General features: G+C 41.4%; 2 protein-coding genes and 1 long non-coding RNA gene across 10 annotated transcripts in view; 1 reads left to right on the top strand and 2 right to left on the bottom strand.

Annotated features, from left to right (window-relative positions):
• The window catches only part of d2hgdh (D-2-hydroxyglutarate dehydrogenase), a 28,981-nt gene extending 27,302 nt beyond the window's left edge, over positions 1–1,679 (bottom strand). For 2 of the 6 annotated variants that reach the window (XM_048604203.1, XM_048604208.1), the window contains exons 1-2: positions 1,559–1,669; positions 226–297 (exon numbers count right to left, since the gene is read on the bottom strand). The gene's annotated coding sequence lies outside the window, so the exon portion shown is untranslated. Of the gene's footprint in view, positions 1–225 lie in introns of all 6 variants that reach the window. The other 4 variants (XM_048604205.1, XM_048604206.1, XM_048604207.1 and 1 more) reach the window with 4 other exon arrangements.
• LOC125484664 lies at positions 1,339–19,442 on the top strand. Its single transcript, XR_007263478.1, has 3 exons — positions 1,339–1,633; positions 13,655–13,809; positions 18,389–19,442. It is a non-coding gene; the product is annotated as an uncharacterized LOC125484664 (long non-coding RNA).
• On the bottom strand, positions 3,271–27,408 carry ing5a (inhibitor of growth family, member 5a). 3 transcript variants are annotated; one of them, XR_007263477.1, is made up of 9 exons: positions 27,282–27,408; positions 23,122–23,193; positions 20,604–20,770; positions 19,635–19,746; positions 12,121–12,214; positions 9,033–9,168; positions 8,114–8,175; positions 5,795–7,701; positions 3,271–5,487 (listed from the first exon to the last, which is right to left on the bottom strand). XR_007263477.1 is itself a non-coding variant. In XM_048604211.1 (8 exons), the coding sequence occupies exons 1-8, from the start codon at positions 27,316–27,318 to the stop codon at positions 7,662–7,664; spliced, it is 720 nt and encodes a 239-aa protein (XP_048460168.1). In that variant the 5' UTR covers positions 27,319–27,408; the 3' UTR covers positions 3,271–7,661. The 3 variants fall into 3 exon arrangements, 2 of the variants coding, with proteins under 2 accessions (XP_048460168.1, XP_048460169.1); XM_048604211.1 differs by having other exon boundaries at positions 3,271–7,701; XM_048604212.1 differs by lacking the exon at positions 27,282–27,408 and adding an exon at positions 26,759–26,782 and having other exon boundaries at positions 3,271–7,701.

The raw sequence follows: 27,408 nt of genomic DNA, 5'->3' as shown, positions 1-27,408 counted from the left end.
GCATTCACCTTGGAGGGAGTACAGTGCAGGATGACTACTAGAATGACAACTGGACTTCAAGCATTAAATTAGAAGAACTGACACAAACTGAGAGAGGAATATATTCAGAGTCATATAGCATAGAAACAGACCCTTTGGTCCATGTCAACCAGAAATCCTAAACTGAACTAGTCCCATTTGCCTGCATTTGGCCCATATCCCTCTATACCGTTCCTACCCACGTACCTGTTCAAATGTCTTTTAAATGTTGTAATTGTACTCGCTCCTACCACTTCCTCGTTCCATACACGCACCACCCTGTGTGTGAAAACATTATCCTTCAGGTCCCTTTTAATTATTGAACGATGGTTTTCAAGAAAGCAAAGATGAAGACAGAGGGAAACTACTTCCACATATTGGAGTCGGGGGGTGGGCACAGCTAAAGATTAGACCATTCGGGAGTCAAATTAGCAAACACTTCAGCAGGTAAAGTTGTAACCTCAGAGATAGCAATAAATGCGGATGCTGGAGGAACATAGCGGGCCAGGCAGCATCAAAGGTGCAGGGAAGTCGATGTTACGGGTCGGGACCCTGTAAACGATGCCTTGCCCATTTAAAATCTGACATAGAAACATAGGATAGATTGAGATTAATGGATTTTTGTTACTGAGAGAGGGAGGTGGAGTTTGGAGCTGGAGCAGCAGGTATGACGGGCTGAATGGCCTCCAGTTGTACCAGGAGTATCTCGGTCAATGCTCTCACAGGCTGCAGCCACCGTGGAAAGAGCGGGGAGCCTGAGGGGCCGGGATATCTCCCTCTCTCTATTCCTTCCGCTGCCCCCTCGGCCTCAGCCTGGGCCCTGGCCGACTCCAACTGCCGCCCGACAGGGGCCCTTCAGGCCGGGCAGGGGGCTTCCCGCGGGACCGGAGAGAACGGCGGCGCTCGTACCCGCGGTCAGGACGGCGGGCGGCCGGGGCCGGTATGCGGGGGGAGGGTGTACATTGTGAGGGGAATGGGAGCGAGCGGAGGGTGGAGTTTGTGAAGGGAAAGCTCTTGTCATTGAGCAGGTTCAAGGCAAAAATTGACGGGTTTTTCTATTTATTTCATACTCATCGATGTCTGGGGGGGGGAGGGGGTCGGTACTGTAACAGCAACAAAGGTAACGGGATGATATTTTGCCTCCATCAACTTGTGCAGAGATGTCACTGCGCAGACACACACCCCCCCCTCTGGAGCAGGCAAGGCTTGAGCTTGGGCCTCCTGACTCAGAGGTAGGGACACTATCACGAGGCCCCTCCTCCATCGGGCTAATAACACGAATCGATAGGGAGAAACCGGCACTGGCCGGGGGGGCGGGGGTGGTAACCTGGAAAATGACAGGGGGAGTCTCGGTGGGCTGAATGGCCTCGTGTGCGCGGTCAGGATGCAGGCCCGTGGTCGGCCACTTTCCCGTCAGATAGCCACCAACTGGCCGCCCACCCAGGACACTATTGTTGGGGGGCAGTGAATGGACCTCTCAGGTTCTGGACTGGAAGGAACCCAAATTCCACCCCGTGCTTTCCCCTCGGAGTGTCCTCACCCCCTGCCGACAGGCTGTATCCAGGCTTCTGGAACTATTTACACAAAACTGCTGGTGAGAAAGCAAGAGGCACAAGTAAGTACCCACTGACTCGCTCACCCGATCCTTGCCAGGCGGTGGAGACGTCACGTGACCAGATGTCACGTGGTCAAACCTCCAGGCATGTTTCCAACTTTGACTTGGCAACCCTGGGTTATTAACCTGCTTTTAAATCTTGTCTGAGGAATACGTGCTGCCAAGGTGCACTTTTCTTCAAATACACCCATTGCATCTTTTATTCCCACCTGAAGGGGGAAGGTGGGAATAAGCTCTGAACGCGTTGTAAAATAGAATGGGAAAGATAAGGCCAGAAAATACTTCAAACTGGATTCTTACCAGTAGGACAAAAGGACACTGATTCCAACTAATAAAAACGTGTTTTTTTAAGAGCGAGCTTTCTTTTAGGAGCTCCCCACCAGGATTGATTCCCGGTAGAGTGTAGGATACGTAGGGCCATGAGGTTTCAGATTGTACTGCATGATGATTCTGTTGCCGATGGCCCACAGCGCCTCAGATCTGTTAAAAGATCTGTTCAAAGTCTGTCCTATTTGGTATGTGTCACGTAACAGGATGGAGCAAAAACAGAAGTTGCTGGAAAAGCTCAGCAGGTCTGGTGGCATCTGTGAAGAAAAACAGAGTTACTGTTTCGGGACCAACGTTTTTCTTCTGATGCTGCCAGACCTACTGAACTTTTCCAGCAACTTCTGTTTTTGTACCTGATTTACAGTATCCACAGTAGTTTCAGTTTTTATAACAGGATGGAGGTTATTCTCAATATTAAAGTAAGATTTCATCTCCACAAGGACTGTGTAGTGGTCCCTCTTACCAACACTGTCACAGATAGATCCGCAGGCTTATTGGTGAGGATGAAGTATATTTTTCTCTGGCTGGTTCCCTCACCACCTGCTGCAGACTCCGTGTCTGCACCGGTGTCCTTTAGGACTCAACTAGCTCAATCAGCTGTTGTGCTGCCATACCATTCTCAGTGGTGGACATTGATGTACCCCACCCATTGTGCCCTTGTTACCTGAATGCTTCCTCCTGGTGTTGTTCAGCATAGAAGACTGATTCATCAGCTTGAGGGAAGATAGAGCATGATAATCAATAAATGTCCTTGTGCCTGTTCGACCTGATGCCTCAAGACTTCAGAGTGTCCAGAGTCAATAATGCACACTCCCAGAGCAACTCTCTCCCCACTGTACCATTGTGTCACCATCTCTGCTGGATCTATCGTGCTACTTGGACAAGACATATCTAGGGATGGTGGTGTCTGGGACACTAAGGTATGATTCTGTAGTTTGACAATGTCAGGCTGTTTCTTGCCTAGTCTGAGACATCTCTCCCAATTTTGGCACTAGCCCCAGATGTTAACAAGGAGGATTTTGCAGGATATACAGAGCTGTTTTGCTGTTGTCATTTCCTGCACATAAAGTCATTGCTAGGTGGTCCTTCTGGTTTCATTTCTTTCTTTCGACTTTTGTATCAGTTGCTACACTGAGGGGCTTGCTAGGCCGTTTCAGAAAGCAGTTAAAGAAAGAGTCAACCATATTGCTGTGACTCAGGAGTCAGATGTTGGCTGGACCAGGTAGGATGGCAGATTTTCTTCTCTAAAAAAGGACGAGTGAACTCATTAAGAGGCTGCAACCCTATTGCAATCAAAGCAGAAGACAATGCAAATCTCAAAAATATTTTATTTTGACAATACAGCCATCATTACTTCATCTAAAAATACAGATATACAATACTATTATTTATTTTAAAAAAGTTTACAATTTTTGTTTGTTTACAAAGGGAACATCCACACTGTCCAAGCTAAAAGGCATTATGAGCAACTGTAATATAGGAGATGAAGAGATTGTCAGAGTTATCTAATAAACCCACAACTTAGCTCAGCCATGGTCTTTTCAAATACAACCCTGTCAATCAAAACAAAAGCTGCTCCTTCATTACACTGCAGTTACCCCTTTCTGATAAGCTGATCCAGACAAAAACTGACGCCAATAAAGCCTACACAAGCATTCATTGCTATTTTCACTGTCTTCTTACTGGGCAGTGCTTCTTCTGAAAAATGTACATTAAATGCTTAAGGCCTGTCACACACACACAACTTTCGTAGCAAGATCTGAAACAACTACACAGTCTCTTGCCACACAGACTTATAAACGGTTCATGGATGAAATTTTACGTACTAAAGTGCTTATAGACTTGCCTATACAAATACTTGTGCCTAAGGAGAGGACTCTATGACGTTCCCACATTTATAACATTGCACAGTTACTAATTTCAGCTGTGTACAGAAGTGAACAAGGTGGTATACACTGTCTTCACTGCACAGTTTTGTTTATGTTGCATGAACATGAAGCCTAATGTTGATCCACACATTTATAGATCTACAAAATGATCAGTTCCCTGAATAGTACATTCCTCAGCACTGGACAATAAGAACTTTAGATTAGGTGGGAATGATGGCATTTAAAAAAAACATGCTGCAAGAAATGTCATCATCAACAACTGGGAACAGCACAGCAGATTTCTAACATACTACAAATACAGTGCCAAGTCACTCCCACTCAAGATCTCAAATTTAAATTGTGTAGCAGAAAAGTAGGAGTTAGGAGAATAAGAATCACCCAAGTGGGAATTGGGTTGTTGTCCAAACAGAAGAAAATGTATTCCAAAAAGAATCATGATCCAAAAAAGATGAATGTGTTTTTCTCATCTCCCTACTACAGCGCTCTCTGGATTCTCACTCTTTGATTCAATTGTATTATGCCAAGACTGCACACAAATGACAAGAGAAACTAAATGCTAATTCCATCTTATTTTTAAAAAAAAATCTTTGCCATACCAACAGATTTGTACAAGTACGTGGGATACACATCAGATGAAAGATGACTAAGAAAATAAATGTAGTTAAAAATCTGAAATAATAGTAGCTAATGATTTGACATGGGAAAACCATTTCCCATCTAAACCTCACAATTGTGATCACTTTGCATGAAAAAAATGGATTGACATTAGCTGATTTAAGTGTCAATATTGCAATCTTTCAAAATTACTTTTGGTTATTAATATTCGTGTTGAAGCTGGATATTGTTTCTTCCTTAACTCTTCCAACACACACTTAACATCTATTACAGACACTAACTGGGGAGCCTGATCCCGGGCCTTACCAGACTAGAGGTCAAAATGGTTCACAGTGACGTTTTCCCCTACTGTGGAAAGCACACTAGCTCCACACGAATCAATATCTTGCCATAAACGGACCAGTGTACATTTTTCAACTGGGTAACTATGGGTAAGAGTGAAGAATGATGTGTAGATTTTATCAGTGATACATTTACAAATATGGTCAAAAAGTTCAAATATATTTACAACAATGATCAATAAAATAGCAAATCACAGCATTACTAGTTAAACCATAATACATTACAAAGTTAGGAACAAGGAAAGGCTATTTCACCAATCCATACTATTTCTCTCATTCACCAGTGCTTCACAATCGAATCGAAATTTATCTCAAATAACCCCATCGTTTTTTTTTCTTTCTTCACCCTGGGTTTGTAAATTATTCCAAATATCGTTTGTGCAGAGATTCGTCTCAATACCTTTTCTCTTTACTTTCCATTTCAATTTATGGCCTCAAATCCTACATCTTTGGCATATTTTCATACATTACATAAACTGTACCTTATACGCAGATTTTAGTATTTAAATACTTCATTGAGTTCATGATTAATGACCTTCTTTAAGACTGTAAAGCATCATTCTTTGTTGATTTTTCACATTGTGGTTTGGCTCCTCTATAATTGGAATCAAGTTGTCTCTCTCTTCTGGATACCCTTTCAAATTATCTTTTGTAAATGTTCTGACTACAACATCATGGTGTCCTGTAAACAAATTGAGAAGCAAAGCTATCAGCAAGTGGGTACTACCTGAAGCTGATTTTAGTGGGTTCTTGAATCTGTCACCAATAGCTGACGACCAAAGCCAAACAGATTCACTATAATTCATACAATCAGTAGCTTTGTATTAAGCAGGTCAGTGCTGGCACAAAATATTCATCTCATAAATGATGAAGTGGACAGGCAAACAGGAATTACAGCCAGTACTATACACTTCTCTTTCTCCGATTTGGAGAAACTTTTTCTGTAGTGTACTTAGAGTTCCTTGGAGTCACTGTAGCTTCAAGATTACCTGTCTGATGACTGAAGGTCAGAACCAAGTCACATCATCCGTGGCACTCTTGGTAATCCAATGTCTGAATCAGGTCTGTACCATTATACTGCTTTTGATTGATTGATGAGGAGAGATCTGAAGTATAGGCCAATCATCCCATCCAGCTTAATGGGTAAAGTGGTCCATCCAGTCACGCAATGGAAAGCTTACCAGTGCATCCAAGGCATAAGTAGTATAGTTTTCACTGGTTACATTCTGGCCATAATGCTTCACACAGCTGGGAAACCCATAGCCTCAGGTCTACAAACCTGCACCAAAGCTCTATGGACTGAGGTGGAAATGTCACTCTCTCGGTTAAGAATTTGTAATCTTGCAAAGTGAACAAAGATTACATTTCTCACGAGCACAGTTCTAAGATGCTTAGTCAAGCTTGGCAGGTTCCCACACGTAATACACTTGATGGATGACAAACAAAAACTTCCAGAAGTGGCAGGAAGGGTCCACATACCGCACAAATTCATATTTCAATCAAAAGAGGCATGAGAAGGGTTACTCCTCAAGTTGGAGCATTAAACATACAATCCTTCATGATCCACAAATTTGCACTTGTGCACATTCAGTATTATTGCAGTCCACAGTTACACAATGCTTAAACTAGTCATATTGAGTCCCTGTTTATTCACTATGATAAGACTAACTTCATATTATTCTTCAAGAAAACTGGTACATGTTTATTTTGGTTTTAAATCTTCCTTCAATACTGAACAGGCAGAAGCATTCCTAAAAACATTCAAGCGTGTTGATTAAAAAGATGCTGTATCAAGAATACACACCAACAACAGTGGTTCAAAATAAAATATCCCATCGTTTGATCTATAGGCCCTACGGGTTACAAGATCCAACTTCTGAGATAAATTTCCAGGGTCTGCAGCCCTGCAATATAATCCTTTCAATGGATAGTCCTTTATGAAAGTATCACAATCATAATATTGCACAATAAAATGGACATTACCATTTTCTTTAAAACAGCTTTTTGCCAAAGTATACAGGTCTATCTCACTATCACAATCATATATATTATTCTGCATTTCACAAAACAGTACGCCCTACTTAATGACAAATTCCGGTTAATATCAACTTTATAGAGGCAATCAGTTCCTTTCTTAAAGCAGCTTTGGTCTCGAGTAACACCAAATCCCTGTCAACAGTTGCCTCCATGGGCTCACATGGGTTCTACATACCTGCAACTGTGATACAAATCTAGTGTCTTCTTGGGACCAGGGATAGCAGTGGTTACAATGGTAAATGCAATCTTTAGTATCCAGTGAATTACAACATTGTTTTCATCCCTTTGGCAGTAGAGAGCTGTGTACATTTGGTTCCCTGTACTGGTATCTCTAGAGCCAAAGGGAGCAGGAGTTTGGAGTAATCAAGTTGCTAAACTCAATGTTTTATTGCTGTAGTTTCAATACGGTGAGTTCAAAAACAAAAATGTTTGAATATTTCCACAATGGCTCCCTATTCTCTAATTTCAATAAGAACCTTATGTTTTCACCTTTCATTTCCATTTATTAGTGGCACTCTTCAGGCCTCACAAATCAATCCTGAAATGGATCTGCAATCTGTCGGCTCCATCTATTATGGACCAATTGGTATTACTGAGCTACAGAATCACCTTCAATGTCCAAAACAAATTAAAATATCTGGAAATGAAATGTCAAAAACCTCAGCTGGTTCTCATTAGACCAGTTTTATGAGAAAAATAAAACAATCCCCAATCCACCCTCCCATGCAAGTCACAAATTTGAGAAGGTTAAATAAAATTGCAACTGTTTGAAGACAGAACAAAAAGCACATTGTGGAGGCAAGTGAGCAGCGAGTAGCTTCATTTCTTTTTCCTTTCCTGGGTACATCTTGGACAGAACCTGTACGTAAACAAGAACAGACAAGTAAACAGGCTGTCTTCATCATGTGCATAACAATCTTACTCCATCAATACTTCAATCTCTCCTCCCCATCTAAATTGAGTTATTGTCATTCACTCTACAAAGCCGGGCCCAAGGAAGAGATGGCTAAGCATATATTCATAATAGCTGAAACAGTGTGATTGATTTGCAAACTTTGCTAATTCTTTACTGTGAATTAACATTTGGACATTTGAACTAGAGCCCTGATTTCTCTAAGATCATAGCTAACACCACTTCTACTACCAGCTAAAAACTAAGCTCCTTATTACTTTCAGAATCAATCATTCTCCAGGTAGAACACCTCAAGTTGCCAAAGTGAAATGGTGCAATATTTGAACAGAGATAGTAGGAACAGGCCAGTTTTACTTACCATTTTCCTTTTGGCTTTGTTGCAAGATCCACACAGGCAAAGTGAAACCACTCAATTGGACACTATTGATCATAAAGCAGAAAGCAGCAGATTAATTCTGTGGTCATAAGTATCAGACAACTGGCACATCCCTACACCAACCAGAGGAACCATTTGAAGTTTCTAATACAGAGTTGTTTGTACAGCAGCACTCGCATTTAACTGTTTTGAGTTGTGGTTTAGATACCAATGTTAAGATCCTGAATTTAAGCAAGCATTCCACAGCATTTACTGCTGATTCTAAAGCACACTGTCTATAGTGGTTTGATAGTTGACAGCTAAGCAAGACTGAAAAGGTGCTGCAAGTGACTTTGCAGAACATGGTTATGTTTAGTATGGAGATCAGCACATTCAAAAGGTATGGAACTGGACCCCTTGTTCACCCAATTGATTGGCGATAGATGCGACATGCAGAGGAAAATCAAATACACTTTAAAAAATGGAGGCGGAAGGGGAATTTATACAAGCAAAACTGGGCTATGACACCATTATTGTACAAACTAGTCACATCCCAGGCACTCCTTTTGTCAAAACCTTGTACAGACAGAATATCCAATAGCAGAAGATGGAATTTTCAATCCAAGTGATGATCTTTTGAAATAATTTTCAAGAGTCCTAAGAATTTTTTAACCAAAGACAGCTCGACCAAGTAACACAAATATAATACTTGTAAGTATCACAGAGGCATGGACTTCTTATAAGCTGGTCGGTTTCAAAACTCAGTTCTGTAAGTAATCTATATTTACACCCGTAATATCAACCATTTCCATTACACAGCTCTAATAGGAATGGTATTTAAAATAGTACTAGCGAGTAAATACAACCAAAATACCATAGGTAGTGCTTTCCAATTCAGATAATTCAAACCAAAGACACTTACATCTGGGTTATCGCAGCCAATCATTTCTCCATAAGAAACCTGGTGACACAGACAATACGTGGGTTCATTGGGATCAACTGGCATGTCCAACACATCAGATGGGTGCATTTTCAAAATGGATTCAGAGTATTCTGACCTAGAGAAGAAAATACAAAATAAATTCCAGACACAACCTCAGACTGCTCTTTGCCCTCCTACAGAGAGACAATACCAAAAGCTTAACATGTGACATACCCTCAGCTTAAGGGGATTGACTTACTGAGCTGCTAATAAAATCAACTACTCAAATAAGGAAATTCCAACCATCACTTGAAGCTCCAATGCTGGTCTCAATAAGTGAGATTGATAATTTTATTTCTATACCAGCTTTCATCACCTCTGAATATCCCAAAACACTCTACAACCAATTAAGTACTTTTGAAGTGAAGTCACTGTTAAAACTTAGAAACATTCTCTGTAATGTGTTAACAATAACACTCATTGCCAAATTAGTATATGATATGAATAAAGACAATTTTGTTACCTACTTCATTTGATGCATTGATAAGAGTCCTACTGAGCATTGTGAACAATATGAATCACTTCCAGAGCCACAGAATTGTTACAGTATGTGCGCACTGGTCCTCCAAATGAGCACAAGTGCAATTCTCCTGCCTTCTCTGTAAACTGATACATTCTTCATTTTTAGATAACAGCCTTTCAAGTACTTCAATAGAACCTGCTTTCACCACACTCAGGCATTGTATTCCAGAGCTTAACCGATCGCTGTGTTAAACATGCCACTTTTGTTTCTTTTGCCAATTATTTTAAATCTGTGCCTTCTTGTTCTCAATCCTTGTTAATAGGTGGGACATAACTCCTTCTAAACCAAATTAAAATGCTTAGCTATATTGCGATATAAAGTTGCTCAAAATTTCCTCTCAGACAAATAATTAAAAGCTTTGAAAGTGACAAGTGTGAAAGACAATACTGCACTTTAAATCAGCACCTGAAATTGCTTCCATCACAATCAACACCTGTTCAAATTATGCACATTTCTCCCTCATTCATTAAAGTTGTTCAAAACATTTCTCATGTTAAGCACTCAAATCCCTACCAAACAGGTACCAGACTGAAATCCTTGAGGGCAAGAATAGAAATCATTGATGTGACTGTTGTCTTTACAAAAACACTCCTCTATTGTTATTATATTCAACAAGGGAGACAGGTCTGATTACAATCTCCAAAGTCTCCCGGCACACGGTCATCTTTCCACATCAGAATTGTGCACTGCCATATTTGGGCATAAGTAAGCAAGCTACAGCGTGGGGGGGTCTCACATTATGAGAGGCCTCTAAATATGAAAACAAAATGACTAAATTTGAAACTGCATAAATCAGTTGAAGATTAAACGGAAACTCAACTTTACAGCACAGGAGGCCATTCAACCCTTTGTGTAGGTGATGGCCAACAAAGAGCTCATTACTCTAATCCCACTTTGCAACTATTGGCCATAGCCCCGTAGACTATGGCAACACATGAGAATATATAAATACTGCTGCAATGTTACAAGAGTTTCAGACTCAACTATCCTTTCAGGCAGTGAGTTCCAAATACCTACCACCCTGTGAGTGAACAAGTTTAGCTGAAGTGTCCTTTTTCCCCCAACTATCAACATCCTGGAGGTCACCTTTGACCAGAAATTGAATAGGACTAGCATTGTAAATACTCTAGCCTCAAACAGGGAAAAGGCTTGGAATCCTGCAGCAAGTAACTCACCTCCCAATTCCCCAAATCCTTGCCATCACTTATAAGGCACGAGTCTGGATGAGTGCAGATCCAACAGCATTCAAGAAGCTTGACACCATCCAGGACAAAGCAGCCTGCTTGATTGGTACCACATCCATAAACATTCACTCCCCACCACCACTCAGCAGCAACCATTTACAAAATGCACTACAGAAATTCAACAAGTGTCCTTCAGACACCCCCTCCAAACTAGGTACCTGGCAGCAAATACATGGGAACACTACCATCTGCAAGTTCCCCTTGAAGCCTCTCACCATTCTGATTGTGAAATATATTGTCACTCCTCCAATGTGAATTGGGTTAAAATCCTGGAACTCCCTCCCTAATGCATTGTGGGTAAGTACACCAAAGTGATTGCAGTGGTTCAAGAAGGCAGCTCACCACCACCAATATCCCATGAGTGAATGAAAACTAATTCATCTGTCCAATGATTTCTTTTTAAAAATTTCTTCTTCATAGGGCATGGGAATCACTAGCAGGCCAACAATTATTACTCATGCCTGCTGACACGATTGACAGCCAACTTCTATACTTTAGGACAATAGCTTGGGATGTAATACTTTATCCGTGGATAAGTGTCCAGCAACCTTGGACATCAGTTTAGACAATGCAGAAGCCATACAGCTATAGCTGAAATTAAATGATAAATCCTGTAACAATCTCCACCTAAAGTCATTCCAAATTTCATTGCAAAAGCTCAGCCTTGTTTTACAAAGGGAGAAAAAAAAATTGACTATTACTAGTCAAGAATCTAAGATTATCAAAGGTAAGCAGGAAAGTTGAGTTGAGGTCACAATCAAATCAAACATGAATGCAGAGTAGGCTGAAGGCCAAATGGCCTACTCCTGCTCCTAATTCATATGCACATATAACTACTGAGTAATGCTAAGTAAACTTAAAAGTCAGATTAGGCATGCTACTCATGGCAAGATTAACATCAGCATTCTCTTCCTCCTGAAAAGGGCTGATGCTTCCTACACACTGTCTGAATGTCATGTTAAGCACCAGTCCAGCAGCAATATGTTAACCAAACAGATTCAGCATGTGACTTCCAAAGAACAAACCCATATTCCTCTGAACTGTAAAAAGATGAACCTCACCTCTCACATCCTGCCCTTTTCAAATAAAAGCTGGAGAAGGGGTATTTTAGATTTGCATATTCCCAATATTTGATAAAGAACTTGGACCTCTGGTAACTGTGTTGATATTATAGAATGATGTTGGTGAAGTGAGAAGAAATGATAAAATGAAACAAAAAGTTCAACACTGTCGTTTATAACGAGTCAAACATCCACCCTACCCTGCTTTCTGCTTCTTCTTCTTTGGTATATCATCATCTGATCCCCGTCTGCCACGGCCCCGAGAGCCCCTCCTGTCTTTCTGGCCTCTGCCTTCTATAAAAAAAAAGGGAGAGACAGAGAGAAATGCATGTTAGTTGTGCTGGTAAATAGGATTTACAGGTGGTACTATGTCAGTTAGCTTTAGTATTGAGTTTCCACTCTTCTTTTTCCCTTGTTGCTAGCTCATGAAGGGTTTCAATTTATTCCATTGTTGGGTCTTAAAGAATGGAATGTAAAGAATGGAGTAAAATGGAAATTGCTGAAGATACTCAGTAGGTCAGGCAGCATCTGTGCAGAGAAAAACATTTATCACTTCAGATTAATTATCTTTAATCAGAAGTGGGAGTTAAAAATGTAATAGGGTTTTTAAAAGAAAGAAAGAAAAAACAGCCATGGACAAGTAAAGAGATAACAGACAGCATAAAATTAAAAGAAATGGCCTACAAAAATGCAAAACAAAAAGAAAAATCCTGCTGAACGGGAAGGCTACAAACAGCAGCAAAGGGCCACAAAGCAGCTTATAGAAGGTATCAAAAGGGATTAGACTATAAAATATAAGAGTAGAATTAGGCTATTTGATCCATTGGATCTGCTCTGCCCTTCAATCATGGCTGATGTATGTTTCTCATCTCCATTCTCTTGCCTTAATCTCCTTACTAATCAAGAACCTTTCTATCTCAGCCTTAACACTCAATGACTTGGAAAGGAAACTTGCCAGGGATGTCATAGAATCCTTACAGTGTGGAAACAGGCCATTCGGCCCAACAAGTCCAAAGAGCATCCCATCCAGACCCACCCTCTACCCTATCCCTGTAACCCTGCATTCCCCATGGCTAATCCACCTAGCCTGTTCATCCCTGGACACTACGGGCAATTTAGCATGGCCAATCCACCTAATCTGCACATCTTTGGACTGTGGGAGCAAACCGAAGCACCCAGCAGGAAACCCATGCAGACATGGGGAGAATGTGTAAACTTCACAAAGACAGTCACCCGAAGGTGGAATCAAACCCGGGTCCCTGGTGCTGTGAGGCAGCAGTACTAACCACCTCAGCCACCGTGCCATCCCAAAATCAGAAGAAATTTTATAGTTATATAAAAGGGAAAGTTGGCAGTCAGGAGCAATGATGACTGACTAAAGACTGAAAATGAGGACGTTGAAAATTACAATGAGGAAATGGCAGACATTTTGAATAATCATTTTGCATCTGTATTTACGGTATAATAGGAGGATAAATTGCTAGAAGTCCCAAGGAAATTAATAGTTGATTGGGAACAGGGATAGAATAAAATTGACGTCAGTAAAACACAGGCAATGAGGAAATTAATGGAATTGGGTAACAAAGCCAGAGACCTGACAGTTTCCATCCAAGAGTTATAAGTAAAGTATGGAAGCACATTATAAATGCTGTAACTATAATCTTTTAGAGTTCACTACATAGTGGAGTCGTCCCTCTGGATTGGAAATTCACACATCACACTTGTTTTTTAAAGAAGGGCGAATGAGGAAAACAAGAGAATTACAGACCAGTTAGCCTAACATCTGTGGTGAAGAAATTGATGCTGAGTCCACAATCAAGGATGGGGGTAACGGAGGACCTTGGAAATTTTCAGTGAATCAGGGATAGCCAAGAATGGATTCACAAGAGGTAGGTTATGCCTGACAAACCTCATTTAAACTTTTGAAAGGTAACGGGCGTCAGGAATGTCTATGCATGCTGTTTATATGGACTTCGAGAAGACATTTGATAAAGTCCCACATGACAGACTGTTAACTAAGGTAGAAGCTCACAGAATTGAGGGCAAATTATCAACATAGTTGGGAAATTGGCTGAGGGGCTGGTGACAGAAAGTAAAAATAATCGTTAGGTACTCAAATTGGCAGATGTGGCCTGAGATCGGAGAGACAAATTTTTGTTAAGCACAAATATTAAAGGGATTTGAGCCAAAGGCAAGTATATGAAGTTAAGCCACCTATCTACCATACTCTCACTGAATGGTGGAACAGGCTCGTAGGGCTGAATGTTCCACTCCTGTCCTTCTGTAAGAGTGGTAGTGTCGGCAGCAGGTGTGTGCGCGTGCCTGTGTGTATGAGAGTGATTGGGATGGTGGCAAGGCAGAATAAGAATAAGAGAGGAGATAGGGTGTAAGGTGAGAGATTGAGTGACACAAGGGTTGGTGGTGCAAAGGTGAAGGGAATAGTAATGGTACAATTAAAAAAAAAAAAATCAAAAGACTCATCTACCACTTGTCTGGGAGTGAGGGTGCTGTAGGGAGAGAGAGGAATCCTTGATTGAGGAAAATGGAGGACAAATGAGAAGAGCTGGAATGGAAATTTGCATTACGATTAATTCGCCTTTCACCGTCCATTCCATTTCCCATAGTTCTTGTCCCTTTCCACTTCCTCTCAGAATCATGATAGGATTCCCACACCTTCCAGATTCTGCCATCTTCAGCATGATTACACCACCAAACACACCTGCCCCTCTCCTCAACTTTCAGCATTCTGAAGGGGCACTTCATGACACACTGATCCACTCACTCAATCACTCCTAACACCCTTTCCCCTTTCTTCAGAATCAAGGTAACAATAAAGCTCGTGATAATCAGAGTAAGGCAGAAAGAAAAGATGATTGCAAAAATATCCCATCAGATAGTGCTGAGATAAACAAAAACAATAAAAACAAAGTTAATTAAGGGCTCTGTATCTGAATGCCCACAGCACTTGCAATAAAATTGATAAATTATCGGCTTAAAAAGAAGCTTTATAGCCATTACAGGAGGCGTGGTTACAAGAAAACAAGCTGAGACTTGAAAATGCAAGAGTGTGTCACTTTCAGGAAGGAAAGGAAGCTGGGACAAAAAAAGTGATGAGGTAGATCTGTTGATTAAAGATGCAAAACCATTATAGTGAGAGATGACCCAAGTTCTAAAGTTGAAGACAGAATCAGTTTGACGGAACTAAGAAGCAACAAGAGTCAGTCAACTTCCACAGAAACTGTTTCTAGGCCATCAAACTGCAGTGAATATGTAAATCAAAGAATAAAATCAGGAAATTAAAGACGTGTAACAAAAGGTAATACAGAAATCTTGACAGACTTCAACTGACACAGTTGTGAAGCATGACTTCTTGGAATTGTAGCACGATAGTTTTCTGGAGCTGTATGTCGAGGAACCAATGAGAGAAAGGGCTATTTTAGATCTAGCGATGTGCAATGAAAATGGGCCAATTCATAATCCTGTCACAAAACACAGTCTTCAGGAAAGAATGACCACAATAAAGCAGCTTATACATTAAGTATGAAAATGATGTAGTTGAATCTGAAACTAGGGTCCTAAATCTAAACAAGGAAAATTATAAAATGTTGAAAGTGGGTATGGTGAATTGGTAAAATGTTAAAAAGGTATGACAGTAAATGTTAATCATTACCTGTCTAAAGATCAATACATAGTTTACAACAAAATTACACTTTTTCACATGCACAAACACTACAAGAAAAAATGCTCTAAATGTGGCTAACAAAATAAATCTAGGCATTAGATCAAAGAAAGAAGGCCTATAAAAGTTACCAAGAGAAATGTGTCTTACTACTTTGATTGAGTTTTTTGAAGTAGTAACGAAGAGGACTGATAAGGGCAGAGCAGTGGCCATGATCTGTATGGACTTCAGCAAGGCATTTGACAAGGTTCCTCATGGTAGGCTGGTTAGCAAGGTTAGATCACATGGAATAGAGGGAGAACTAGCCATTTGGATATAGAACTGGCTCGAAAGTAGAAGACTTTGGTGGTGGAGGGATGCTCTTCAGACTGGAGGCCTGTGACCAGCAATGTGCCACAAGGATTGGTGCTGGGTCCAAATAATTTATATTAATTACTTGGATGTGAACATAGGAGGTATGGTCAGTAAATGTGCAGTCAACACCAAATTTGGGAGGTGTATTGGACAGCAAAGAAGGTAACCTCAAAGGACAATGGGACCTTGATTAGATGGGCCACTGCGTTGAGGAGTGGCAGATGGAGTTTAATTTAGATAAATGTGAGGTGCTGCATTTTGGAAGGGCAAATCAGGGCAGAACTTATATACTTAATGGTAAGGTCCCAGGGAGAGTTGCTGAACAAAGAGACCTTGGGGTACACGTTCAAAGTTCCTTGAAAGCGGAGTCGCAGGTAGACAGGTTGAAGGTGTTTGATATTCTTGCCTTTATTGGTCAGTGCATTGAGTATGGGAGTTGAGACGTCATGTTGCAGCATATATTTGTACAATACATTGGTTAGGCCAGTTTTGGATTACTGCGTGCAATTCTGGTCTCCCTGTTATAGGGAGGATGTTGTGAAACTTGAAAGGTTCAGAAAAGATTTACAAGGATGTTGCTGGATTTGGAGAATTTGAGCTGCAGGGAGAGGCTGAATAGGCTGGGCTATTTTCCCTGAAGCGTTGGAGTTGAAGGATGACCTTATAAGGTTTATAAAATCATGAGGGGCATGGATAAAGGGGATTATACAAGGTATTTTCCCCAGGGTGGGGGGACTCCAAAACTAGAGGGCATAAGTTTGAGGTGAGAGGGGAAGGATATAAAGGGGGCCCTAAGGGACAACTTTTTCATATAGAGGGTGGTACGTGTATGGGATGAGCTGCCAGAGGAATTAGTGGAGGCTGGTACAATTACAACATTTAAAAGGCATGTGGATGGGTATGTGAGTAGGAAGGGTTGAGGTATATGAGCCAAATGGGACTAGATTTATTCAGGATATTGGTCAACATAGACAAGTTGGACCGAAGGGTCTGTTCCAAAGCTGTACAGCTCTATGATTCTAAATGGCAATTCCTGTGGATTGGAAAGATTTTAGAATTCTGCAAAGGAAGACCAATTAAAAAGATTACAAAAAAGGGAAAATAGGAGAGTAAACTAGTGAAATACGTAAAAGTGAACCTTAAAAATCTTCCATAGTATATAAATCAGAAAAGATTAGTAAAAACAAAAATAAGTCCATTACAAGTAGCGTCAAGAGAATTTATAATGGAGAATATGGAAATGGCAGACAAACCAACGAAATACTGTGTGTCTGTCTTCATAAGACAAATGTTAAAAATCTCCCCAAAAAGGTGGAGATTGAGGGACTAATGCAAATGAGGAACTACAGGATATTACGAGAAGTTTAAAATTGTAATACAGAAGTTACTGGAACTTAAAGTGAATAAACACCTTGGATCTCATGATTTCCACTTGAAGAGTATTGAATGAAGTGGCTGTAGAGATAGATGTGTTGGTAGTTATCTTTCAAATTTCAATAGCGTAGATGGCAGTGTTGACTCTGAGTGGCTCAGAACTCAAACATAGACAGACTTCTCTTTCAGCTATATCTTTTTATTTTTTCTTTTTCTTAAACTATTAAAATGGTGCTGTATGTGGCAACTTGACTCACATGAAAGCTTTTCACTATTTATTGTATTTCTTACTGTAAAATACGTGATAATAAAATCATTCATTTGAATTTTTATTGACTTTGGAAAAGTTCCAGCAGACTAAAAGATGACAAGTCTAACTCCTGAATACTACAGACTTGTTTGCCTATCATGAACCATATGGAAAATGCTACAATCTGTAGTGAAAGATATTCAAGCACATACTTATAAAATAATTGTAAGATTGGGCAGTGTCAATATGGATTTATGAAAGGAAATCACAGCCCAATCAAAGGCAAAGGCAGTCAGTTCAAGCAACAATTAGGGATGGGCAATAACTGTTAGCCTACCAGTGCCATCCACATCCCACTAACAAACAGAAAGCTTGACCCTGTCCCAAGCTTCCAGATGTCTTAATTCCCCATCTTGTTCCCAAGCTGGCCCGTTTGTCTTTTGAGAGCACTGTTCTAATGAAGCTTAACATAGATTTGAGCATCAGCATCTCATTTATTAGCTAGGCACTTCAGAATTTAAGTTTCAGATCACAACCTCTGCCCACATTTTGTTTCTTTTATCTTTGCAGGTTAATTTGGATGTTCATATTTTTCCCTCCCTTTGTTTTCAGGCAGCATTACCTGTGGCCTTGTATCACTAACCATTCTGCCTTTTAAGCTCTCGTCTTCCAGTCTATTCCAAAGTTTCTTTTAGTTCTTTTTTCATTGCCATCCCCTCCACCCGCTTAAAACCTATTGCATTTCTACCTTTACTCAGTTCTGATGAGAAGTGATCAACCTCAAACTTTAACTCTGTTTTTCTCCATGCAGATGCTGCCTGACTTGCGGAATATTTCCAGAATTGAGATTTTCAACACCCACAATATTTTGCTTTTGCAAATACAATGACATTTTACTGAAGTTTTTTTTTGTCTTGCACTCATCAGGACAATTCACAAGAAACACCAATATAAAAAGGAAAACAACATTTACATTGTACAATAAGAGTTCTAATTGGTTGATAAGTGGACGCTGATTGATAGAGTGTTGTTATTAAGGATGCACGAAATACTGACAATGACTGACAGATAACTGTCAAGATTTAAGTTTTAATCCAGACAGATCGACTCCAATTTGTCACAGCATTGCTCTAAATGAGTCACTTGGCCAAAAAAAAACATCTCTCTCTCTCATAGAATATAAATGTTGTTATTGCTTTACATTGGTATTTCTTGCAAATTGCTTTGACGTGTGCATGATGTGAACCTTCAACAAAATGTATCATTTTTCAACAATACACAACTTCTGTATTACCAAACAACTGTTTTGCTTTTGTTCTCTGTACATGGTTTGGTTTCTGAAAGTACAAGCAGCACAAGCCAGAAATCTCTGGTAATTTCACATTTAGGACTTCTGTTTCAATTTGCAACCTCAAAAAAAAAAATATCAATCTATGGCAATTTAATCCTATGTTAGTTAACAACCAAACCCAGACTTCCACTTCTAGTAATCAATATGAAATTACAGTTCTGTTACTGGGCATTAGTGAACAAGAGAGAGAAGCAGAAGAGACCAAAGTATCTGGGGAAATCTGGATCAGAAGTATTTAGCTGAATAGGTTGCAGCACGTCTTCTCCTATGAGGAGAGATGCTAAATGGATAACTTCCGTATTGCTCAAGTCTGGCATTTCAGCCAACTTAATCACCATTGTTCAATGGTTTGTAATGTAAAAGGAAGATTATGAGATGATGTGTCACACAAAATACAAATCTCTCATTTTGACATTTGTCTGGAACTTGCGCTCCCAAAAATAAAATGATAATGTAATCTTTTAACTCTGTTAGCAAACCCAGACTTAAGAAGAAATAAAAATCTTCCAAAACAATGACTGATACATGTTTGTTAAGCAAGGGTTTTAAACAGCCACAATGGGCATCTGATCAGCTGTGATCGAATTGAATGGTGGGTCAGATCTGAGAGGCTAAATGACCTAGTGTTCCTTTGTAATTTTCTGACTATCTAGGTTCTCCATTTCAGAATGAATTGGTGCACCAAATATTTAGTATAATTACTCACTCTTATTGCCTCTCCCTGCTGAACTGTCATAGTCACTTGATTCCAACTTTTCCTTCAAATCAGCTTCAAACCTGGCAAGTTCAGCATCCAGCCGCCTGATGTGCTTATCGACCTGCCATAAGCAAACAAATAATTAATATAGCTGACAATTACTTAAACGTTCACGTGCATCATTGTGAGATGATCGACGATGAAAAGATACAGTCCATAGAGCCTGTGACACTCAAACACCAGGCCCATATGAAAATTAAATGCCCCACATGCTACAACATTAAATGGTAATACCAGTAATGGACTTTAGGGAGCAGTGAACACACAGCAATGCAGTTCCACTTTAAATGCTCCTTTAGCAGCTTTGGAATGATATCACTATGTAGAACATAATAAGCATCATTTTTATTGTCATACTATGTCACCTCTGTCCCTTGGGAGAACACCACAAAGTAAATGTAAAAAGATGAAGTGAAATATCTGGTCAGAAAAATAAGTACAAACACGTCTATGTCCTTACACAATCTGCAATACTCCCAATTTTCTCCCACCTTAATTATTCCATCTTCTTGGGTTACTAATCTCATACCAGACCATAGGGCAGCATCAGTTTGAGATATCTTAATATTTTGTACCAACTTACTGTTCAGTTTACTTGGGCCAGACCAAGTAAACTGATTTTAAAAGCAGTTTCTTGTAATTTCTGCAGAGAGTCAGGAAAATAGACTGTTGTTTTAGAAGCATTACTTGAAATAGTGTAAAACCATGCACAGTGATAAAAACAGACTATTGACAATCAGAGCCATTTGTGTACAAGACACCCAATAACACTTTGTGAAAAGCAGCATTTCAATCCCACAAATAATTCAGTTATTTGGTCCTGCTGCCCATCCCTAACTGTTGCTTGAACTGACTGCCTTTGCCTTTGATTGGGCTGTGATTTCTTTTCATAAATCCATGTTGCAAAATGACACCAACCATTTCATACGTCTCCATTGCTAACTGCACTTTGTCATCGCTGTATTCCCTGCATTTATTATACGCGAGTTGAATCTTCTTCAATTGATCAACACGTTGATCCGGAGACAGGTCCTTCACGTTGGAGATATATTCAGTTGCCAATTTGTCAATCTCTACTTTTTTATCTGCAGATAGAAAGCAAAGTAATTAGACTAACACAAAAATAGAAACAGCATCCAGATACTTTATACAATTTACTCCCTGCTTATACACCATATATCTCCCCCTACTTCCACTAATAACCTCAAATTCATACTGTTGCCCATCAGAAAACAAGATGTAACAACTATTCTCCCGTTTCAGGAATGTACCTATTTGCAACTTAGGTACTTCCAAATTCTAAAATAAAACAAAAAACTGCGTACACTAGAGACCTGAAACAAACATAAACTGCCAGAGAAATTCATCAGGTCTGGCAGTTTTGAAGAAGGGTCACTGAACTTGAAACGTCAACTGTTTTCTCTCCACAGATGTTGCTAGACCTGCTGGCTTTCTCCTGCAATTTCTGTTTTAGTTCCAAGTCTTAATTGCTGCAACTAAGGAAAATTAGATACATCCACCCTGAACTTTCAATAATTATAATGGATTTTCTTTTCAAAACAGTAAGGTCATAGAATCGTAAAATCCCCAGTGTGGAAGTCATTTGGCCCATCTAGCCTACAATAACTCTCAGAAGGGCATCCCACCCAGACCCATTCCCCTAACCCCATCCCTGTAACCCTGCACTTCCCATGACTTAATCCATCTAACCCGCACATCCCTGGACACTACAGCGCAATTTAATATGGCCAATCCACCTAACCTGCGCGTCTTTGGACTGTAGGAAGAAACTGGAATACCTGGGGAAACACACACAGACATGGAGAGAATGTCCAAACTTCACACAGACAGTTGCCCAAGGGTGGAATCAAACCCAGGGCCCTGGTGCTGTGAGGCATCGTGACAAAGTCAGAAACTTGTGTCTACATGGGACACCTGAACTTGGATTTAATCCTAGTTCTTGGATCCTTCATTAATAGCCTAGACATGCAACTTGGCAGGCTATAACTCCGGAGAGGCACAGGTTCCTAAAACATCAAGGGATAAATGCTTGCCAACGTTCAGACATTTACTCCAGGAGAATCAATAGAAAAATTAAATAAACTATAACTTGCAAAATATACCATTTTTATGACAGTGAAAGCAGCCAGAAAATTTACTTTAGTAACACACTTCCTAACTCCCCAGTGCCTGTTTATCATCTACAAGGAACGTATCAGGAGTGTGATGGATCCATCTGTTTGGATGAATACAACTTCAACAATCTCAACACCATCTAGAACAAATCAGCACACCATCTAATAACTTAAAACATTTTTAAATCGGACACCACCAACTTAAAACATTCCATTTTTCATATAGTAGCGTAGAGGCAGCAGTGTATACCATGTGCACAATGTACCGCAACAACTCACCAAGGCTTCTTTGACAGCATCTGCTAAACCTACAACCTCTACTACCTAGAAAAACAAGTGCAACAGATGCATCGAACATCACCACCTGCACATTCTCCTGCAAAACACACAGCATCCTTCCTTCACTGTCACTGGGTTGAAATCCTGAAACCCCTTCCTTATAACACTGTTGGTGTATTTACATCACTTGGACTGCAACGGTTTAAAAAGGCTGCTTGCCATCATTTTGAATTTTTTAAAAATTCAGAGCGCTGCTGGCAAGGATAATTACACTCACATCCCATGAACAAATTTTTAAAAAGATTTAGTGTGCAGATATAGACATCATTAAAGGTGGCAATACAGTAAAAGTGATAAAAAGGCATTTACAATTCTTAATATTGTACAAGAGTGGAACAGAACACAAAAGTAGGAGATAGATTAAACTTTTACAAGACCATGGTTAGATCTTATTGGGTGACTTGTAGATAATTGAGCATTATGACGATTTTGTTTGCTTTGACCAGAAAGGTGGTGTTGAAAATACAAGTTTAACAATCACATAATCAGACTACACAACACGCTCAAAAATAGTTTACCCAGTTACTGAACAAAAGTGGAGTATGAAAGAGGCCAAGGAGTAAGCAGGAAGGGAAATGGGATTACTTTTGATCGCAACAAAGGAACAACAGAGCTGACTCACAATGACAACTACATATCTGTTGCAAAAATTCTGAACATTCATTGTTTACATTTCTTAGTCTCAAGTTGTAAAACAGATCTGCAAGTCATAGCTTTAATTAAAAAGAGTATTGGAAAATGCTTTCCAGAGCTACAACACTTTTCTGGAAAATTAAGTGGCACATATTTAGAGACCAAACACCTAATGCAAGGTGCAGTTAAAAATTATAGACACAGGATCACACTGGATGCCAAAATCTGAAAATTCACTTCAACGTGATCCACTGTTGCACAGCATCATGACATCACAAATTCCCAAGACGAGGGGCTTGTCACATATTCCCTAGTTGCGCTATATGCACCTTCAGTTCTCTGGTCTAGGTCCCGCATCAGATGGAAGATTCGCTGAAGTTCACAGGGAAGATTTTCAATACCTGTCGGAACATAGAAGTAGCTTGAATTTTTATTTTCACATTCAGATTCTTAACAGTTATTGAAGGAAATTGGTACATTTTGAATTGAACCATTCTTTTGCAAATTCAACACAGATATAAATAGAGATAGTAGGAACTGCAGATGCTGGAGAATCTGAGATAACAAGGTGTAGAGCTGGATGAACACAGCAGGCCAAGCAGCATCAGAGGAGCAGGAAAGCTGACGTTTCGGGCCTAGACCCTTCTTCAGAAAGGTTTTAATTGTAGTTTCATTGTACACCTTGCTATGTGCAACAGGCTGCTACATCTGCATAATAATTCTGTACATAACAAAGTAGTTCAGTGAACGTGAAGCATGAAAGTTGCATGAAGTGCAAGATTATAGTTTTTTTCTTCATGTTTTCAGCCAGTTAGCTGGATGCAATATGTCAACAATAACAGGACTAGAACAGAAAACTTATGAATGCACTTTTATTGTAAAGAGGAAAGTAATCAAAACATACCAAAATTAGCAAATGTGCCAATTAGATATCAATTAATATTCCCATAACCAGATTTCAAACAACCATTCCTCCTGATTTGTCTTTATTTGCCTCTGCTAGTATTTCCCAATTCGCCCCAAAAGATTCTCAATTACATTTCCTCTCCCCCCTCACATTTAAACACTCCAATAAAACCAACCGCACTCTGTGCGCTTAGATCTAACCCTGGCTTCGTTATTAAGCCTGATGAGAAGGGTGGTGCTGTGGTAGTCTGGCGTACTCACCTCTACATTGCAGAGGCTCAGCACCAGCCCTCAGATACTACTTATGTTCTCCAAGACCACGATCCCACCATGACACATCAGGCCATTGTATCAACTACAGTTACTGATCTCACTTCATCTTGTGACCTCCCCCGGACTGGCTCCAACCTGATAGTCCCCCAGTCCGTACAGCTCACTGCTACCTCCTTCCATAAATCCACAAACAGGGCTGTCCAGGCAGACCCATTGTTTCAGCCTGCTCCTGTCCCACAGAACTCATCTCTTCCTACCTTGACTCAGTCTTCTCTCCCCTGGTCCAATCCCTGCCCAAGTACATCCATGATTTCTGACGCTTTACGCAGGTTTCAAAATTTCCAGTTTGCAGGCTCCAGCTGCCTCCTCTTCGCCATGGACATGCAATCCCTTTACGTGTCCATTCCTCTACCAGGAGGGTCTTAGGGCTCCCTGCTTCTTACCGGAGCAAAAACCTTAACTGTCCCCACCCACCACCACCCTCCTCTGCTTGACTGAGTTCATCCTCACCCTCAACAACTTCTCTTTCAACTCCTCTCATTTTCTTCAGGTCAGAGGGGTAGCCACGGGTATCCACGGGTATCCACATGTGCCCCAGTTATGCTGGTCTCTTCATGGCGTACGTGGACCATTTCATAGTCCAGTCCTATTCTGGCCCTCACCCACAGCTTTTTCTCTGATACATTGATGATATCGTCGGTGTTGCTTCCCTCTCTCGTCCGGATTTGGAAGAGTTCATGATTTCGCTTCCAATTTCGACCCTGCCCTCACTTTCACCTGGTCTGTCTCTGATTCCTCCCTTCCCTTCCTCGACATCTCCGTTTCCATTTCTGGGGATAGACTGGCCATTAATATCCACTATAAACCCACTGACTCCCAGAGTTGCCTGGAAAATACATCCTCACACTCTGCTTCCTGTAAAGACTCCATCCCATTCTCTCAGTTCCTCCGTTGCATATGTTCAGATGAGGCCAACTTTGACAAGGGAGCCTCCAAAACGTCCACCTTCTTCCTCAACTGAGGATTCCCCAGCACCATCGTCCACAGGGCCCTCAACCGGGTCTATCCCATCTCACACACTTTCACCCTCACCCCCTCTCTTCCCTCCCATGATACAGTTCCCCTTGTCCTCACCTACCATCCCACCAGCATCCACATCCAGAAGATCATCACAGAACATTTCTGCCACCACCAGAAGGATATTCCCCTCACCCGCACCCCTTTGTCTGCCTTGCGCAGGCACCGTTCCCTCTGGGACATCCTGGTCTACTCTTCCATCTCCCCCAACACCCACCACCAACCCCCCACCCCGCAACAGCCCCACGGCACCTTCCTCTTAAACCAGCGAAGGTGCAACACCTGCCCATTTACCTCCTCCCTCCGCACTATCCAAGGGCCCAAACGAACCTTCCAGGTGCACTTCCCAGAAGCTAGCCTACTGTATTTGCTGCTCACAACGTGGTCTCCTCTACATTGGGGAAACGAAGCATAGACTGGGTGACCGCTTCACAGAACATCTACGTTCTGCTCGTGAAAGACTATGAGCTTCCAGTTACCTGCCACTTCAACATACCACCCTGTTCACTGGCCAACATCTCTGTCTCTAGCTTGCTGCAGTGTTCCAGCAAAGCTCAACACCTCATTTTCCACGTGGGGACCTTGCAGCCCTCCAGACTCAATATAGAGTTCAATAATTTTAGGGCCTAACTCTCTCATGTCCTAACCCACTTCCCCACACACCAGACCTTGTTTTCACATAACCTGCCATTACACACTACCTATTGTTAGTCATTAAATTCCCATTAACAGCTATTCACCCTCCTAGCCAGATCATTGTCAACTCCTTTGTCTATCCAACTGCTCCCCTCTCCCTCTCCCGGATCCATCAAAGGGAGGCAATGGCCTAGTGGTATTATTGCTGGACCATTAATCCAGAGATCCTGATAACATTCTGGGTCCCAGGTTCGATGGTGGAATTTGAATTCAAATTCAATAAAATATCTGGAATTAAGAATTTAATGGTGACCATGAATCCACGGTCAATTGTCAGAAAAACCCACCTGGTTCACTAATGTCCTTTAGGGAAGGAAACTGCCATCCTTACCTGGTCTGGCCTATGTGTGATTCCAGACCCACAGCAATGTGGTTGACTCTGGGCAGTTAGTGATGGACAATAAATGCTGCCTAGCCAGCGACATCCTCATCCTGTTAATGAATAGAGAGAAAAAAATCCTATTGTTTACTCCCTACCCCATCCCTCCCTATTTTCTGCATATAAACCAACATTTTCCCAGCTAGCATCCGTTCCGAGGAAAGGTCACTGGACTCAAAACATTAACTCTGATTTTTTTCTTCACAGGCACTGCCAGAGCCTGCTGAGATTTTCCAGCAACTTCTGCTTTCATTTAAACACTCCAGCTGCCTTTTATACACCTCAACAGGTTCAGTTTCATTTCCCCAGTCATAGCAAAGTCAGGGCCAATCAGCTACACCACCTTCACCCTGTTGAGATCACTGTCTCTTATCCATGCCTTCATAGTGCAACAGCTCTTACCTCCACTGACACATATCACTGCATTAAATTACTGCCCCTTACCACCATGCTGTATCAGACACCTGCCCTTTGCCCTCACACTATGTCACATACCTCGTGGGGCATTGGGTGTGGGTTATCAGATAACTACCGACTGCCTCCAAACTGCACCACTCCATTGCCCCCTGCCATATATCAGATCCCTGCCCATTGCCCCACACTGTATATCAGATCCTTATCACCATCCCACCTACCTTCACCAGCCCCAACCCTGCTCTATTTATTTCTGAGCTCCTTTCCCCCTTCCTGGAGAAGGGCCCTGACCCGAAACGTCAACTTTCCCGTTCCTCTGATGCTGCCTGGCCCGCTACGTTCCTCCAGCTCCACACTGTGTTATCTCTGGCTCCAGCATCTGCAGTTCTTGCGATCTCTGTACCACACTCACACTTATTTACATATTTGCAAGGTAATGGAGGCGGGAAAACCACGAGCCCAGCGCGCGTGCGTGGTAAGGTCGTACGCCGTCACAAACTCTGGCCTCCCTGCACACTCACAGAAAACCAGCCTTAGGCCCCATGCTGCCTGCTCCCAGCCCGGGCTCCGCAGGCTCTCACAACCACCTCAGGAGAAGCTGGGCCCCTAGGCGCCGAGAATACAGGCCCGGGGCTGTACTCTCTCTCCGCCCTTCCCCGGGCGAAGCGACCCCCTCCTCAGAAAGAACAGCAACTGTTGGGATTGGGGGGAAAGTCCGACTCCACTGCCCGCCCCAGTACTCACTGTCCAGGTAGTGCTCCAGGTACATCGCGGTCGCCATCTTGTCATCCTTTCCAGACCGGCCTGCTCCGCACTGAGCATGCGCGCTGCCGGCCCGTCGCCATGACAACCGCCAAACCCAATTTCAAGG

This window comes from Rhincodon typus, chromosome 13 (genome assembly GCF_021869965.1).
Source record: "Rhincodon typus isolate 14 chromosome 13, sRhiTyp1.1, whole genome shotgun sequence".
Lineage (NCBI taxonomy): Eukaryota > Metazoa > Chordata > Chondrichthyes > Orectolobiformes > Rhincodontidae > Rhincodon > Rhincodon typus.
This window is presented reverse-complemented; position numbering and strand designations above follow the sequence as displayed.